Source organism: Lissotriton helveticus, chromosome 11 (assembly GCF_964261635.1).
Source record: "Lissotriton helveticus chromosome 11, aLisHel1.1, whole genome shotgun sequence".
In the NCBI taxonomy this organism is placed as follows: domain Eukaryota; kingdom Metazoa; phylum Chordata; class Amphibia; order Caudata; family Salamandridae; genus Lissotriton; species Lissotriton helveticus.
In genome coordinates, this window is record NC_136072.1 from 795,119,247 (window position 1) to 795,135,068 (window position 15,822).

The 15,822-nt window shown below is 46.3% G+C and overlaps 1 protein-coding gene across 5 annotated transcripts in view; it reads left to right on the forward strand.

The window, feature by feature from the left end:
- The window catches only part of ZMIZ2 (zinc finger MIZ-type containing 2), a 360,252-nt gene extending 351,305 nt beyond the window's left edge, over nucleotides 1-8,947 (forward strand). For all 5 annotated transcript variants that reach the window (XM_078666775.1, XM_078666773.1, XM_078666776.1 and 2 more), the window contains one exon: nucleotides 7,120-8,947. In XM_078666775.1, coding sequence (XP_078522901.1) covers nucleotides 7,120-7,227 — 108 coding nt within the window. In that variant the 3' untranslated portion in view covers nucleotides 7,228-8,947. The remainder of the gene's footprint in view (nucleotides 1-7,119) is intronic.
- Nucleotides 8,948-15,822: the final 6,875 nt, after the last annotated feature.

Consider the following 15,822-nt stretch of genomic DNA (forward strand, 5'->3'; position numbering starts at 1 on the left):
TCTTTTATATGCATCACACCAGTTTTGAATCCTCAGCTGCGAGTGACAGTTACTTCATCAAAGCCACTAATGTAGTTTCAAGACTTTTTTTCTCCAGATCCACAAATACCCCTTCCTTAAAATAAACCAAAAAAGAATTCATAACGAATATTCTGTTTTTGTGTAAGCTAATAAATGCATCAAAATTCAGCCCTTCATTTCTTTTAGCACTTGCGTATTCAGACTGCTCCCACTAGATTGTGCTGTGTGCAGGTTTCTCTTAAGGAGCCTTCCGTGAACATGATACATTAGTCAGTAAGAAAAGTACAACCAACATCGGGAGGCAAATAACATTATTTGAAATCGGGTGCTATAAATCATAAAAATGAATTTCCCAATTGTGCTACAAAGAACGTGCAAACATTTCACAGCGTGGGCACGAGCAGACCTGTTCAGGAAGGCAACCTAGATCGGGAGCAGAAAAGATAAATACGGTGAGACGCATATAAAGAAAAAAGCACGCTCGCCAAGAAACTGAAAGCGCCAGTTAAACACAAGCCTAGTCAAGCACTCGTGCTTGTGCTGGCATCCACGAGAGTGAGCAGCGGCGCGCAGGCCATCTGTTTTCAATTAGCACGTGCGCCGCTGTTTGCTCCCGCAAGGTGGATGCCAGCACGAGTGCTTGAAAAGAGCTGAACAATTTCTAAAGGTCATCTCCTAGAGCAGTGCTTGCGTGCTGCCTAGGCGAGACCTAAAAAGGAGGACAAATAAAACAATTCCGGACCCAACCACTCGGTGGTGGAATAATGCACAACATGTAAATCCAGAAAATTCTTCAAGCTGCAAAACTAAATCGACAGGTAAGAAACTGTATACATTACCTTTAACAATCGGATTGCAGCTTGTAGTAATGTAAATTCACATGCTCCCTACCCACTGCCTGGATGCGAGAGCAAAAGAGCATTTCTCATAATGCTACTGATGCTTTTCTGCTTTAACACTGCACGCTTTGTTTTCCAGCTCGGACATTACAATGCTTCTCAATTTCACACTAACACTTACCAGAAAGGGAGAAACACAATTTAAGGTGGAGTCTTGTCCTTGTGCATTGTGGGTTTTAGGGGAGGCATCACGAGTCCCCATGAAACCAAAAGTCACTGTGCGAAACAAAAAAACAACTATTAACACCCAAACACAACACTAGATGGCAGGCGTGTGCAAAGCATGTGAATCTATAGTGCAACAAGCACTAAACCAGGGGTCTCCAACCTTTTCCATAATAAGAGCTGCTTATGTTCAATGAAAATCATACTAAGCTACTAATATCAGTGTGGTGATTGTGACAACATCAAAAAAGATTCTCTCCATGACAGATTACTATAAGTGATTACCTCAGTTCATCAGACAGGGTTGCCAGCATTTTTATGAAAAAGGCGTTATCAATTTGATATTCCTCAACTTTGTATTTAAATACCAGCTGTAACTACAGTGCCTCTGACAGCAAGTTTATAATCGTGGTAATTAGCGTCCCCAACAACTTGATTTGTCACTCATTAATCAACTTTAAATATGTTTTGAAAATCCAGGGATTTTCTTCCAAACATCAGCCTAGGAGTTCTGAAAATTCACACATTTTTGTCTCGAATACACTTATTTCAATTGTGGTATGAATACATTAATTCAACCAAATAATGGCTTCTAATTAAGTAGGCTGAGGTGCACACAGGAAAGCAACCTACATGTTGCTGGAGAGCTAGTAGCTTCTGAGCTATTCGGTGGAGAAACCTGCACGAAACCAATGGTTAAAAGTAAGTCACTTATTCCAGCGTAGAACTCTTTAAGATTCACATATGACCTTTGCATCTCTAGAGTGAAGGCAGTGCTATGAAGTTGAGGGGGGGCATCCTAAAAGGGAGACATGTTTTGGGGTCTCTGTGGGCTCACTAGCTTAAGACTTGGTCAAAGCTCACAGTAATAAAAAAAAACGATGTTATGTACACTTTCGTACCCAAGCGGGCAGAGTAGTAAACAGCATGTGAATCTAGAAGCCCTCCAAGCTTTTAAACTAAAATTACAGCTAACTTGTTTCGTATCAGGAAAGCAATGATGATGCTACTAAGCCCCACAGTCAGCAAATGACATGTATTTTGTAATGACCTCATTGGATGAAGACAACGTAGAGGAAGACCCGGATCCTGTGCACCACAGCCTACGTTTTTCTCTGTGACCTCTAGGCATCCTGCCTAAATCTCCTTGTCCTGCATGCATGCTCGGTCACTGAGAACTTTGAGGGGAGTACTACAATGCATGCGTCGGCTGCACTATAGCTGGTTTAAGGGTGACAGTAGTCTAAACTGGGGTTGGCATACCCTCGGCCTGCTAGAGCTTTGGATCTACTATTAAATCACGCACAAGATGTTCAGAGTTTCTCCTGTAAGCTTGCAAATAGAGAACACACGGTGACTGCAGGAAACCGGGAAAGTGAGGAAAAAAATAAGGTAACTGGTCTACACCGCTTTTTCAAGTTTCCCTGGATTTATGCGCCTTCAACATAATACCCAGCATAAGAATCTAAACTATTTCAAGCTTCAATGTTGACAACTGGGACAAGGGAAGCCCACATTGCTTGAGATACAGTACAGTACACATTAGGAAGATGTTGGTGGTGATCGAATGTGTGAAGTAGGAAAATAGCCAGCATGCATAAAGTGAAAGCAGACTGGGAAGACTCATTCCGGAAGGGCATGATAAGCTGTGTTACGTAAGCGTTGATAGTAGGGAGGAGAGACGCAAGTGTTGATAGTGGGGAGGAGAGTAAGGTCTGCAAGCAATACCGTGTTAGGGAAAATGCAATTTCATCTGTTTGAGCCAGTGGATGCCTGGCCAGGTTCCGAACCTACTGACGGTATACGTTATTCCTGCAATCAGCAGACAAGACAGAATGCCAGTAGTTGTAGTTAATGGTTATAATCCATGCTCCCAATCTATTCCCCACCCTCTCACTTATCTCAATTTGGGCAGGCTCTACTTTAAATCCCCAATTATGCAAGGAATGAAAAGAAACAACCTTGTCTTTGGTGGATGACCTCAAACCTCTGCATGTGACAAGTAGGAGAGGAAGGGGCTGTCCAGTAATGTATAGAAGCATTTGTGAGATGTCCAGACATGACAAAGCCTCCGACAGGCTGATTACATATTGAATTATTAGTTACATGTGTGAATGAAACTATTCTCGAGCTGTACTTGTCCGTAACTAAACCTGGTATAAAGGCTTGAATGATGTCTTGGTGAGATGTGTTACTGAATGTCAGCACACTGGAGAACGCAGGTACACCCCCAACATCTTCTGGGAAGGAGACATCTTGGAAGAGTTGAAGGCAGGTCTATCTGGGGCTCCCCCCCCCCCCCCCCTTCTCCCCGAGTTCAGTCCGAAGGCCAGCTCGCATTTCTAGTTTGAGATGGTGGAGCACCAGGAATCAGAGGGAGCGGGATCCACATGTTTTCTTACTTGTATGATTGGCTGATCAAGAGTGCAAACAGGTAACAGTATCTTTCATATGCTCAACCCGCAGTAAGCCTTCTACACAATGTGGGCTTCACAGTAAATAGTAACTCTCACCTTTAACCCTTTCAGGCCCAGCCCTTACCGGGTGCATTGTTCAATAAGTCACTGGGCAAGGTCACCCCTGTCGAGGCCCAAATAATCGCTGCCACCTGATGGTCAGAACAGTAATGCACCTTCAATGCATGATGGCTTCTTGCATAGCCATAGTTGCCCATACAAGATTACACCTGTGTCCTCTGCAGGAGTGCGTAGCAGCACAGTGGTCACAGAAATAGTGTTCGTATGGGACAGCATCCATTGCGCTTTGCAGCAGCAACCAGTTATGGGGCCTGCCTTTTCTAGACCCAGTTCTACTGGTGCCAATCATGATAGACACCTCCCTTTCTGGGTTAGGGGGCACATTTCCAGTCAGTGCCGGTGAGGGTATGTGGACACCGCAACAATAGGGCTTCAAAATCAACTTCCTCGAACCACTGGCCATTCAGTTAAAACGCAAAGTTTTTTTCCTCCATGTTCAATACAAAGTAGTCCTTATAAAGACTGACAACATGACAGCCATGTATTACCTCCAAACCCAGGAGGGTACACACTCTTTGCAGCTGTCGGCACTAGCACAGAACATTTGGCGTTGAGCCCTTCATCACAAGATCACCCTCTAGCGAAGTATCTCCCAGTGGAGTACCTCCCAGGAGTGGACAATAGCTTTGCACATCTGCTCAGTGTATGCAGAGCACATGAATCCTCAGCCACACATGTCACAAATGGAATATGTTACTTAGTCTATAGCACTACACACCACAAACAGATGCTTAGATTCACATGCTCCCGCCTACCCCTCCTGAAGCCTTTGTTGCAGATCACTTTTCTCTTTCTTCCTTTTGAATGGTCATCAAACCTTCCTTTCCTATACTCAAGCATCATCCTCACCCACCGTGCGAAAAACAATCTTAATAATGAAGTCAATGTCCATGCGAATGACCAATCTTAGGGGTATGAACCATACTTTGTGACTCGAAAGACTTCTTAGTGGAAAAGGTTGCTCAACACTTGATGGCAGGATTATGCAGAGCATGTGAATCCACAGCACTACACAATACACAGATGCTTACAGGGCAAGTAAGATATTCCTTCCTCGTCATGGTGCATTATAAGCACAAACGTATCTCTGTGCTGTGCTAGGTAGAATACATAACCTTACATTCTGCTTGGAGTGTTGTTGTGATGGCAGCACATCTGTGACTCATATAGCGAACGGAAATTATATTCAGTATTATCCGAGCAACACTAGCATGACCATTCTTTTCCTGTACTTGTTAGGTTTCATATTCACCAGGTAAGTCATATCCATACTCCAGTGAACAAAGAAGCTTTCTGGTATTGCAGAACATCATCCCATCTGTTTTCCCTCCAAATTTCTCCTTTGCTCTGTGCTTAGACCTGTGTGCTCAAACAGTGCACCCCCAGCCACCATTTTGTGTTCACAAGCCAGTGAGGCCAGCCCCCCTGCCCCCCCCCCCCCCTAGCTACAGGGATTTTCTACATCAGAGGGTGCTTCTGTGAGCTGTATTTACTGGGGCCCCTGCACTTCGTTTTTTGGCCAGCAGGGGGAGTAAAGCTTTATTTAAACAGTATTGTTAGATTTCGAGTTAGTGAAGCCTTTACCTGCTGAAGTCCAAAGTTGTGGATTGAGCCTGTCTGTCTCCTAGGAGATTCTGAACAGGAGCAAGCAGCTTCCAACTCCCTGGCCAGCAAACCTTGTCTGAGGTTGCTGGGACCTTATATGGTGTGCTGGTGGTTGGCACATGTGTACACTGATTGGTGGTTGTATCTGGTGTTTCTATTGGGTTAGGGTTAATGTCCTCATTGGTTGGGTATTTGAGGGTTCTGACTGGTTTCTCGGTCTGTGATTCAATCATTGCAGGGTTGGGACTAGGGCTAGGGTTCGGATTTCTATAGGAAGTAGGGACTAGGGCTTCCTATGTTATTGGTTGTTGGGAGTAGGGTGGGACTAGGGCTAGGGTTAGACCTTCAATTGGAAGTAGCTATTTAGTGCTTCTGGTGTGATTGGTTGTTGGACCAGGTGTAGGACTAAGAGTAGGGTTAGGCTTGCTATTGGAAGTAGGGACTAGGGCTACCTGTACCATTGGCTGCTTGGACTTGGATTGGGACTAGTGGTAGGGCTAGGGCCTTTACTGGACGTAGAGATCAGGGTTTTTGAACTGATTGGGTGCTTGGACTAGGGTTAAGATTGGCTGCAAGGTCCTGGTCTCCTATTGGTTCTAGAAGTTAGGGCTAATGTTGTGATTGGATAATGTTAGGGCTAGGGTTCCCATTGGCTGAAGGGGTCACCTGATTACTAGGGCTAAAAAAAAGGCCAGGCTTAGGGCGTCTCAGCCCGGGCGTCGAGGCTAAGGGTGGAGAGGACAAGGGTAGTTGCCTGTTTGGGCCTGTTAAGGGTGGAGAGGACAAGGGTAGTTGCCTGTTTGGGCCTGTTCGAGACTGATCGGGACTAGGGACAGAAATGCTGCCCTTTTTCTCATAAAAAAAAAAACCCTTCACTCTTTTATCCCTCCACTATCCTTTTTTTCTATAAAAATTAACAGACTAACATGTTCACTTCTCAAATTCCATGTTCCATATTCAACTATACTAATATACTGCCCAAATAACTGAATAACATATCTACTACTCAAATTACTTCATATTTATACTATACTAATTTTCAACACTAATCCTTTATGGGTTCCGGAGTGGCGTGCTACTCGCCAAAAAGCGCTTCAACACCCATCAGGGGTAACAAGTGTTATATGAATGCAAATCTTTCTTCTCCTTTTATCCATCCTCTATCCTTCTCACTCCTAGTAACAGACTAATATACACCACTGAAATTACCTCATATTTCATCTATCCTTCTGCTATAATTCCAAATCCAAATAACTGACTAACCTATTCACCACTTAAAATGTACTTGCATGTTTCACTATACTAATTCAACACTAATCCTCTGTGGGTCCCGGAGTAGCGTGCTACCCGCCGAAAAAGCGCTTCGACGCCTCGTCAGGGGTAGTAAGCGCTATATAAATGCAATTACAATACAATACAGGTTGCGGCTGTTGACAGAAGTGTGGTGGAACTGATGGGATTCATGTGTCTAGTGTTTGTTGTTTGCTGTATAAACATGTCTTTTATTTGAATTTCTGCTGGTCTGCCTGGGGTAATCTTGGCCAACCCCTTTATCTCCCTCTTCCCCCGGTACAAAATGTCCCCCAGTATTGAGCACTGCATTTACCTAAAAATTGACATTTACAATTTAGATTGTCTAGGCTGGACAATAGAGGTCTAGAGTGATTACCTGCACTGATGCCCATTGTTTAAGTACAAGCCACACAAAGACATAGTACTTATTTTTCTTGCTTGCCCCAGTGAGTCTCGCTTCATTGTGTGCACCGTTCAGGTACTCTTTATCTCTTTGCCCTGCATATTGATGCAGCGTTGAAGTTTGCATTGTACTCTGTGTTGCCTTGTTAATATGCATCTCTTACTCGCTTTTGTTAATACTTTTTTTTTTCCTTTAGCTTCTTCCAGAACTGACAAACCCCGATGAGCTCCTCTCCTACCTCGGCCCGCCTGATCTGCCGAACAGTGGCAACGACGATCTGCTATCACTTTTTGAAAACAACTGAGATTACATTTCTGTGGCAGAACAGCACAGTCGAATGCGAGCCACATGGAAGTCTCATGCTGTTGTATTGACTCCCCTCTGCATCCCCATCTGTTGCATAACTGAGGTTGATTGAAGTCATGACCTCACTCACTGACTAGCAGCTACCAACATCCCTCCCCATCTTTTCCCTCTTGACATGGAGATGAGCCATAGCTTGTGACTGTCCAGGGCTTTGCCCCTTTGGCAATTCCCAGCAGGCTTTCTTTCTGTTCATTCATGAAGCCTCCGTGGAAGGCTTGGAACACAAGGGTGAGAAGGTGGTTCCCTACGTGTTGCTGCATCAACTCTGCACAGTACGCTGCTGGATGTGAACACCATTCTGTACCATCTGCAAGGGATGTGGATTGCTTCAGTCAGGAGATATGTTTGACTCTTAGTGGCTTTTAAAATAGAGGGTGGCCACTGACATTCTTCCTCAAAGAGCCTCCCACTCCAAGAAAAATCTTTTACTGTGCAATGAATACAATAGATGGTATCAAATGACTTGCCATCCGCTCCTTGCGTTACCCAGATGGAACAGTCTATGCATTAGGATGCTCTACAGCTGTGTGACACTTTGTAGTTCTCAATGTGTCTAGTTGTGCAGCGGTGGGAGTATCCGTCTCCTCTTCTGTGTCTGTGCTCGTCCTGTTGGTGAGCGTTAAGAATGTAGGGGAAAGAAGAGGTGGGCGATTCTGGGCACCTTAAGGACATACAACACCATCAGACAACACCTTAAAGCCTTTGCTTTAGATTGGGGGTCAATAAGGAGTATTGAACAATACGCAGTTCAAGGGTTTAGCCATCTACGTGACTCCTAGGTATGTGACTGCCTCCATCTACTAGCCAGGACAGAAGGGGAAGGACACCAAAAAACGAGGTTAACAGGGCAAGGCCATTTGCACAGTGAAGGTGGAGGCATATCTACAGACCAGCCAAGCCAAGTTGAATTTCCCACTCAGACATTTACAGCAGAAGAGTCAACTGAACCAAGTTAATGTGTCCCGCTGTTCTGTTGGATTATTTCCCAGCCTGGAAAACTGTCCCTTCGTAGTGACATGTGATCGGAGGACACATCAAAGTTCCTTCTTCCTTCAGTTTAGGGAACCCTCCATTTTGTAAAGGAAATGGACACAGAGCTTGGAGGTGCAGGGTCTTTTTGAACACCATATTCCCCTGTCCCTCTATCTGACAATGTATCAACAAGCACAACGCAAAATTGTACATAGTGTAAAAATAAAAATAAGAAAGGAAAAAATATTTAAAGGAAAACAAAAAGCCAGAAGGAATTGCTCTGCTGTACACATTGTTCCAAGGATATCACTGCCATTGCGCGGGTAAAATATCTCTGCTGTATCAGCTAGCATATTCTGAGCTGGAGTTTGCTCCATGGCTTGTAACATGTCATTCCATTGGGGGGAAGAGAATGTTGGATTAGGGAGGGGACCTTGGGGGTAGTTGCGCTGGCAGAACCTGAAACGTGGGCCATTTCAATGTGGTTTGTCTCCTTTAATTTAATTTTATTTTTTATTGGTGCTGTTTGTGTTCATAAAAAGTTTCACCACAATGCTGGCATCCCTGAAATGGAAAGCTGAATTTCAGAAACCCAGAGGGATCTTAAGTAGCAAAGTGCAATGAACAATGTTTATACTTTGCCAACTGTGTGCTGCTTTCCAGAAATAAAGATGGTTTCAGGGTGATGTCTTGCTTCTGTAATGTGCCATTTTCACCTCACCCTCCCTGGTGTTCTTTCATTCCCTTACATGTTGTGACTTTATTCTTCAGCATGGTTGTTTTATAGAAGGTGATTTAGTCCTGATATGCAGCCTTGTGTGACTTTTGAAGCCATTGTGATGTTGTACCTGTGCTACAGAAACGTAACATTCTTCTTTAGCATTGCATATTCCTGCAATTTAATGTTGGGCCTGGAAGTTTGCAAAGTTGTCGAGTCTTTCATTGGAAACTTCTAGGCTAGCCATTGGAATTTTGACTCCAGCTGCTAGAAAACAATTGCTGACTACTCCAGTGCCAGCTGCAAGGACTGTTGGTCGATAACCGCGCACCCGGCCAGAGAACCGCATCTTTGACCGACATTGAAGAACTTCAGGTGCTATTAGAGAATGATGGTCTGTGGTTGTAGGAAATTAAATTTTGCAGCATGAATTATTTTCTGGATTCACATGCTGTGCATTATTGCGCCATCTAGTGGTTGGTTCCGAAATATTCTTTTTATTTATTTATTGGTTTTGTTTTTCCTGTTTGGGGCTTTGTCAACTGCCATTTGGTGCTAGGTCCATCTCTTGTGTGATGCCAGAGACACCCCGGAAGTTGCTGTGCGTGGTACCCATCTTCAGATTCTTTTTTCCGCCGTTGTCAGGAAGCAAAGGGATACTCTCCGAAGATTTGGGCGAAATCCCTGAAAAGAATCGAAGTATTTGTCTACGAATACTACAGATCATCGACTACAAAGACACCGGAGAATAGAAGGAAACTCCGGATACCATTTTTCGTTGAGTAACTCACACGAGCCAGCGACCCACATGGATGGGTATTTTCCATGGCAAGGCTGGGGCCATGGAAAATACCCCTTTCAAATTCTGCCCTAAGAGCCATCACAAGTTTGTCCAGTGCGATCCACACAACGTCTGTCACCACTGCCTGCCAGAGGATCACAAGGATAAGGCCTGCATGGTGTTTGTGTCGAAGACACTCTTGGTACGCCGAAAGCAGAGAGAGGACCACTACGCAGCCATGCAACAGAGCCAGTAACAACCTTCGTTGAGGGACATATGCCTCTCAAGCATCGAGGACGACCAGGGTGTGCCTGCAGAATCAATACACTGAGTATCTTGATGTCTGAGCCTCCAAGGGGGCACCGAGAAGAGACTTACCGCGAAGGAAGGGACAAAGGACGCTGAGAAAGACGGACAAGGCAAGAAACCCTCAACCGTCTGAATCCAAGGGTCACGAAAATAAGGCGCAACAAAAGGCAGCCCAAGCGTCAAAGAAAATGACGATAGAGGGTCAGCTGCGATCCCTTGGGGTGGGATCCACGGATCCCACCCCAAGGATACTGATGAGGGAAGATCATCAAACACCCAAGGCAAGTGCCGAAAGAGAGGCCACGAAGGGAAAGACATCACCTTCGAAGCCAGAAACCACCACACCGAAAAAGAGGATCTATCTGGCCTCACTTGCCGAAAGGGCCCTCGAGGTGGAAAAAATAAGAGACCCTTTCGAAGTGGAAATGGCAGCACTCTTTCAAAGAAAAAAGGAATTTGACTAAGCGCTGATAGAATTCCGTGTTCCTGCGAAGCCCACCATTGACTCCTAAGAAGAGGAAGAGATCCTCGATTCACTGGCAACCCCCGAAACACACAAAGACGCTTTTAAAGAAGAACTCGACGCTCCTGAAGAGGAAGAAGCCTCAGACGTTTGAGGAAGAATGGAACGACCTCGACACAGAAAGCCCAGAAGAGGTCTGTTGCTATCCCTCAAAGGCTTCACCACCAGATGACATAGCCTTCTACAAAAAGCCTCATAAAGAGAGTAGCTGACACCTTTGGGGTCCCCTTAGAGGAGGAAAAAGGAAACTCGTGCTTCCTCCTAGAGACTCTTACACCTTCCACCAAGGGGGACACAATATCTCCCAATGCTACCAAGTATCCTGGACCAGGGAAAAGAGGCCTTCAAAGAACCAGCCTCAGCTAAAGGGATAACACCAAGAGTGGAAAAGAAATATAAACCCTCAACTAAGGACCCTAAATGCATTCAGTGAAACACAGTGCCAGACTCCATCGTCACCACAGCAAGAAAGAGGAGCAACGCCCACTCTTCCTCCGGCCTACCTGCTGAGAGAGAGCGCAAAAGAATGGACATGGTTGGGAGAATAATGGACAAAGAAGCAGCAACCCAATGGCGCATTGCAAACTCCAATGCTTTTCTTAACAGGTATGACTACCAACAATGGGATAATATTGAGGAACTCATGAGCAAGCTCCCAGAGGAAGATAAGAAAAGAGCCACGTCCATAATACAAGACGGTAGGAACGTAGCTAATACCTGCCTAAAATCAGCCCTAGATGCTGCCGCTACAGCCAGCAGACGAATCTGCACAGGTACAACATTACGACGGCACACCTGGCTACGAATATTAGGCTTCAAACAAGCGGTCCAAACTTCAATTAACAGACCTTTCACAGGAGGCTCCTTCTTTGGAAAGGAAGTAGATGAGTCACTACAACAGATAAAGAAAGACAATGAAGCAGCTATGGCCATGGGAGCCCTACAACAGAGAGGCACCTTCAAAGGAGGAGGTTTTAACACAAGAAGACCCACAGGAAGAGGAGTCTTGTCAACAGGTTAGCAACAACAGAATCAAGCCGGCAGACAGCAGCCCAAACATCTGTCCAGGTACCAAGCCTGGCAACAACAGCCTAAGCAGCCCTTTCAAGGCAGAGGGCATCCCTCGAGAAGTGGAGGAGCAAATTCAAAGTGACTTGCCCACAACCTGGAAATCTGGACTCTTCTTGACCTAACCGCTCCAAATATCCGTTTTGTCGCTGAGACTTGGTTACACGAATATGCCACTCCCGATGTACATATTGCTTTCCCGTTCGGGAGTACAAAATAACACGGCTCGACAAGAAAGAAACCAGGGGGGGGGGGGGGGGGGGAGATTACTGATTGCAACTACAAAAAATGTAAATGTGGTTAGTTTGGAAAACCTTGTTCTCAACTACCTAGAAATTATCATATTTAAGATTGGGGGACAACCAAACAATGTCTGGAAAGGAGCCCTAATATACCGACCCCCTGGAGACTTTGCGAATAAGCTACTTGAAATCATTGCACCACATGTTCTAGCCTCTGATAAATTCCTCCTAATAGGCGATTTTAACTATCATGCGGAAATATAATCTAACTTGGACACTGAAAAGTTAATTTCCAACATGAACACTCTGGGTCTTGCTCAGGTCATAGGGCCCACACACCAGGCTGGCCACACGTTGGACCTCCTCGAACTCCCCTGATATAACGGCAGACCCTCCTATCTCATTACTCTGAACAGACGACTATTTATTGAAATTTTCCTTTCCCATGACAATAACAAAAATAGCATTAGAAAGTGAACTTGTATTACGCAGACCTTGGGGGGGAAAAAAATCACCTTACCCATGTTTTAAAAAAAACTTTCATCCAGATGCACAAATTCCTACTATGAGTGCAAGTATTGCAGCACTACAATTTGACAAAGCCATAGAGACAGCACTGGATAAAATTGCTCCACTGAGTAAAGTCAAGCCCAAGATCAGCACTGCTCCTTGGTTCACAGAGCAATTAAAAATCATGAAATCTAAATGCAGAACCGCGGAGAAAAAATGGCGGAAAAGCAAAGATCAGGCAGACCGAAAAACATACAAATTATTGCACTCTAGTAATATGCCTGACATAAAGGCGACAAAGAGAGCATTCCTTACGGAGCGTATAAATAAAGCTCCAAATTCTTCCAAAGAACTTTTCCAAATCATGAAAGTATTTACCACCTCTAGAAGTCAGTCTGCAATACCAAACTCCCTAGAGCGGACCAATGCTCTTTCTAAATTCTTTGAGGATAAAACTACTACTATTCATCTCTCTGTCCCCCCTCCCATCAAAATATAATGCAGCCTGATGCCCTGGCAACATTGCCACCTGACCCTCACTATATAATGAATTAATTTGCAAAATTTGATTGTGATGCGACCATGTCAGCTGGGTCTCCTGATCACATTTGCCCCAAACTTTTTCCTATACTTGCTCCGGCACTAGTGGAACACCTGACCAACCTTTTCAATAAATCACTCACGGATGCAGACTTCCCTACAATATGGAAAGGAGCAAAAATCGGACCTATTTTGAAAAAGCCCACAGCCGACCCGAACGTCCTTCTAAATTATCGGCCCATCTCATTACTTCCATATTTTGGGAAAATGCTTGAATCCTTTGTCAACAAACTGCTTGTGAGCCACCTCGAAAATCATGGGCTCCTGGACCCTTCGCAATCCGGCTTTAGGGCATTACACAGTACGGAACCTGCGCTGGTCGAGGTTGCCGACAATATCAGACTGGTGTTAGACAAACGCCAGTCAACCATCCTCGTCCTGCTCGACCTATCTGCCGCCTTTGACGCCATCTCCCACCGTATTTTAATTCAACGGCTGTGGGAGATTGGTTTTGGAGGAAACGCCCTAAAATGGTTTTCCAGCTACTTATCCGATCGCACAACAGTGGTCAAGATTGATAAAAACAGAGCTGGTGAAAGACCTGTTAAGATGGGCATACCACAGGGCTCTATTTTGAGCCCAACGCTTTTTAATGTCTATATGACCCCATTGGCTAAGGTGATTAGAGCCTATGGCTTTGATGTTCTAGCCTATGCCGACGATACCCAGATTTTAATCACACTGGGTCCTGATCTAAATGAAATCAAATAACGTTTCAAAAACTGCCTGACTCATGATGAGGAATGGAAATAACAATCATCTACAGCTAAATGGCAGCAAATCAGAAATCATGCTCTTCGGCAAAGCGGCAGAACATTGGACTCCTGATTGGTGGCCAACTAAATTAGGCAGCTGTCCAGTGACTAAGGAGTCAGTCCGAAATCTGGGTTTTTACATGGATAATAAATTATCCACGGAAAACCAAATCAATCACATCGTAGGCACCTGTTTCGGACTAATGCGTAGTTTGAGGAAGATCTTTAAGTGGATTCCCGTTGTGGCCGGAAACCCTTAGGTCAGGGTCTAATTATAAATAGAATGGACTACCGGAATGCTTTCCCATCCTCCATAAATTAACACCATCTGAGCCGGCTCCAGGTTCTTCAGAACACTGCAGCTCGGTTAGTTCTTAACCTTCCGCAAAGATCTTCATCAGCCCTTTGCCTAAAAAGCCCCCATTGGCTTCCGGTGAGAAAACAAATGCTTTTCAAAACTCTATGCCTGGTCCATAAACACATGTATGAAAGTGGCCCCAGATACTGGTCAAAAAAACTAAGATGGTATCAGCCTCAAAGAGAACTCTGATCCAGCAACTAATTCCGGCTGACGCCCTTAAGAATACAAACCTCTAGAAACGGCGGCCGCGCGTTTTCTTGCTCCTGCTTCGTGGAATAACATGCCCTTTCATCTCCGTATTATCCCTGAACACAGCTGTTTCCGTAAGAAGCTAAAGACCTGGCTTTTTGCAAACTAACTATTCTACCCCTCCTGTCAGAGCCATCTGAAAGAGACACGTTAGTATTAGATTCCTTACCTTAGAATATCCCCAGGCGTCAGACTGGATCCGGAAATTTTTGCGTAGCAGTACCCTTGCGCGTCGGTAAGCGTCGTCCGCGGCTCCGCGTCCGTCGTTGGCGCCGTGATGACGTCGTCGGATTACTTAGACGCCGCCTCCGCGTGCTGACAGTTCTTCCTTTTTCCGCGCCAGCAAGCGCAGATCTGGAAAAAGCAGTAACCCTACTAAATTTTTGACTAACTTTTTGGATCATTTTTGATCATTTCTCGAAGTCTTTAGACTCCGATTGGTGCCGTAGGGATGCCTGGCTTTAAGCACTGCGAGGATTGCGACCGCACGATGTCGGTCACGGATCCTCACCACCTGTGTCTAACTTGTCTAGGCATCGACCACGACGATAAGGCCTGCTCCGACTGCCGGGCCCTCTCTTCGAAAGCCAGGCGGGAGCGGTCCCGCAGGCGACTCGAACTCCGGCAGTCGGTCCCGCGCCGCGAGAGGTCTCGGTTCCACGGGAGGTCGAGGGACAGGTCGCGGGCTCGGAGCCACCACAGCTCCGAGAGTAGGCCGCACTCCTCCGGGTCGAAGTCGTCGTCAGGTAAGAAGCACAAGAAGTCCAAGAGGCGTCATCGCTCTGCGGACTCTCCCCCCCCCCCCCCGGCCGGGGGTTCGGGTGACACCAACCACGCGGCTCCGTCGGAGTTGTGGGCGCCGCGTCCAGCTCCACACCCTCCGGTCCCTGGGCTAAACGCGACGCCGGAGGAGATCGAGCGCTTCCTCATGGCCATGAGGAAACTCTCTCCTCCGACGGGCACCACGGCGCCTTCGGGCCTAGCGGACCCGTCTGGGGCCTCTAGCGGGTCGGGTGCTTCAGGCCCGACGCTGCTGACGCCTTCCGGCCCGGTGCCACCGACGCCTTGTGCCTGGCGCCGCAGGGTCCCACAATCCCGCCACCGCCGGTGCCTTCGGGTCCGGCGCCGCAGGGTACAGCGGCCGCCGGCGCCTTCAGGCCCGGCGCCGCGGGACCCGGCTAGACCTTCTTCGGGATCTGGATCGTCGCTGGTGGACCTTACGACCTCCCCGGCGTCGGACCATCAGGTGTCTCCTCGGGCGGCGCCGTCCCCCCCTTCGTTCCTGTTCCGACGTCGGGACGGCTCCGATGGGCGCCGCTCCAGACGTCGTTTGGGGAGTTTCACTTCTATGAACAGGCCCCATTCGTTGAGAACCCTGAGTTTCCGGAGATGGGTGATGAAGGGGATTGGGAGGGGTCTGAGGACCCTCTGACCCGAGAGTGTCA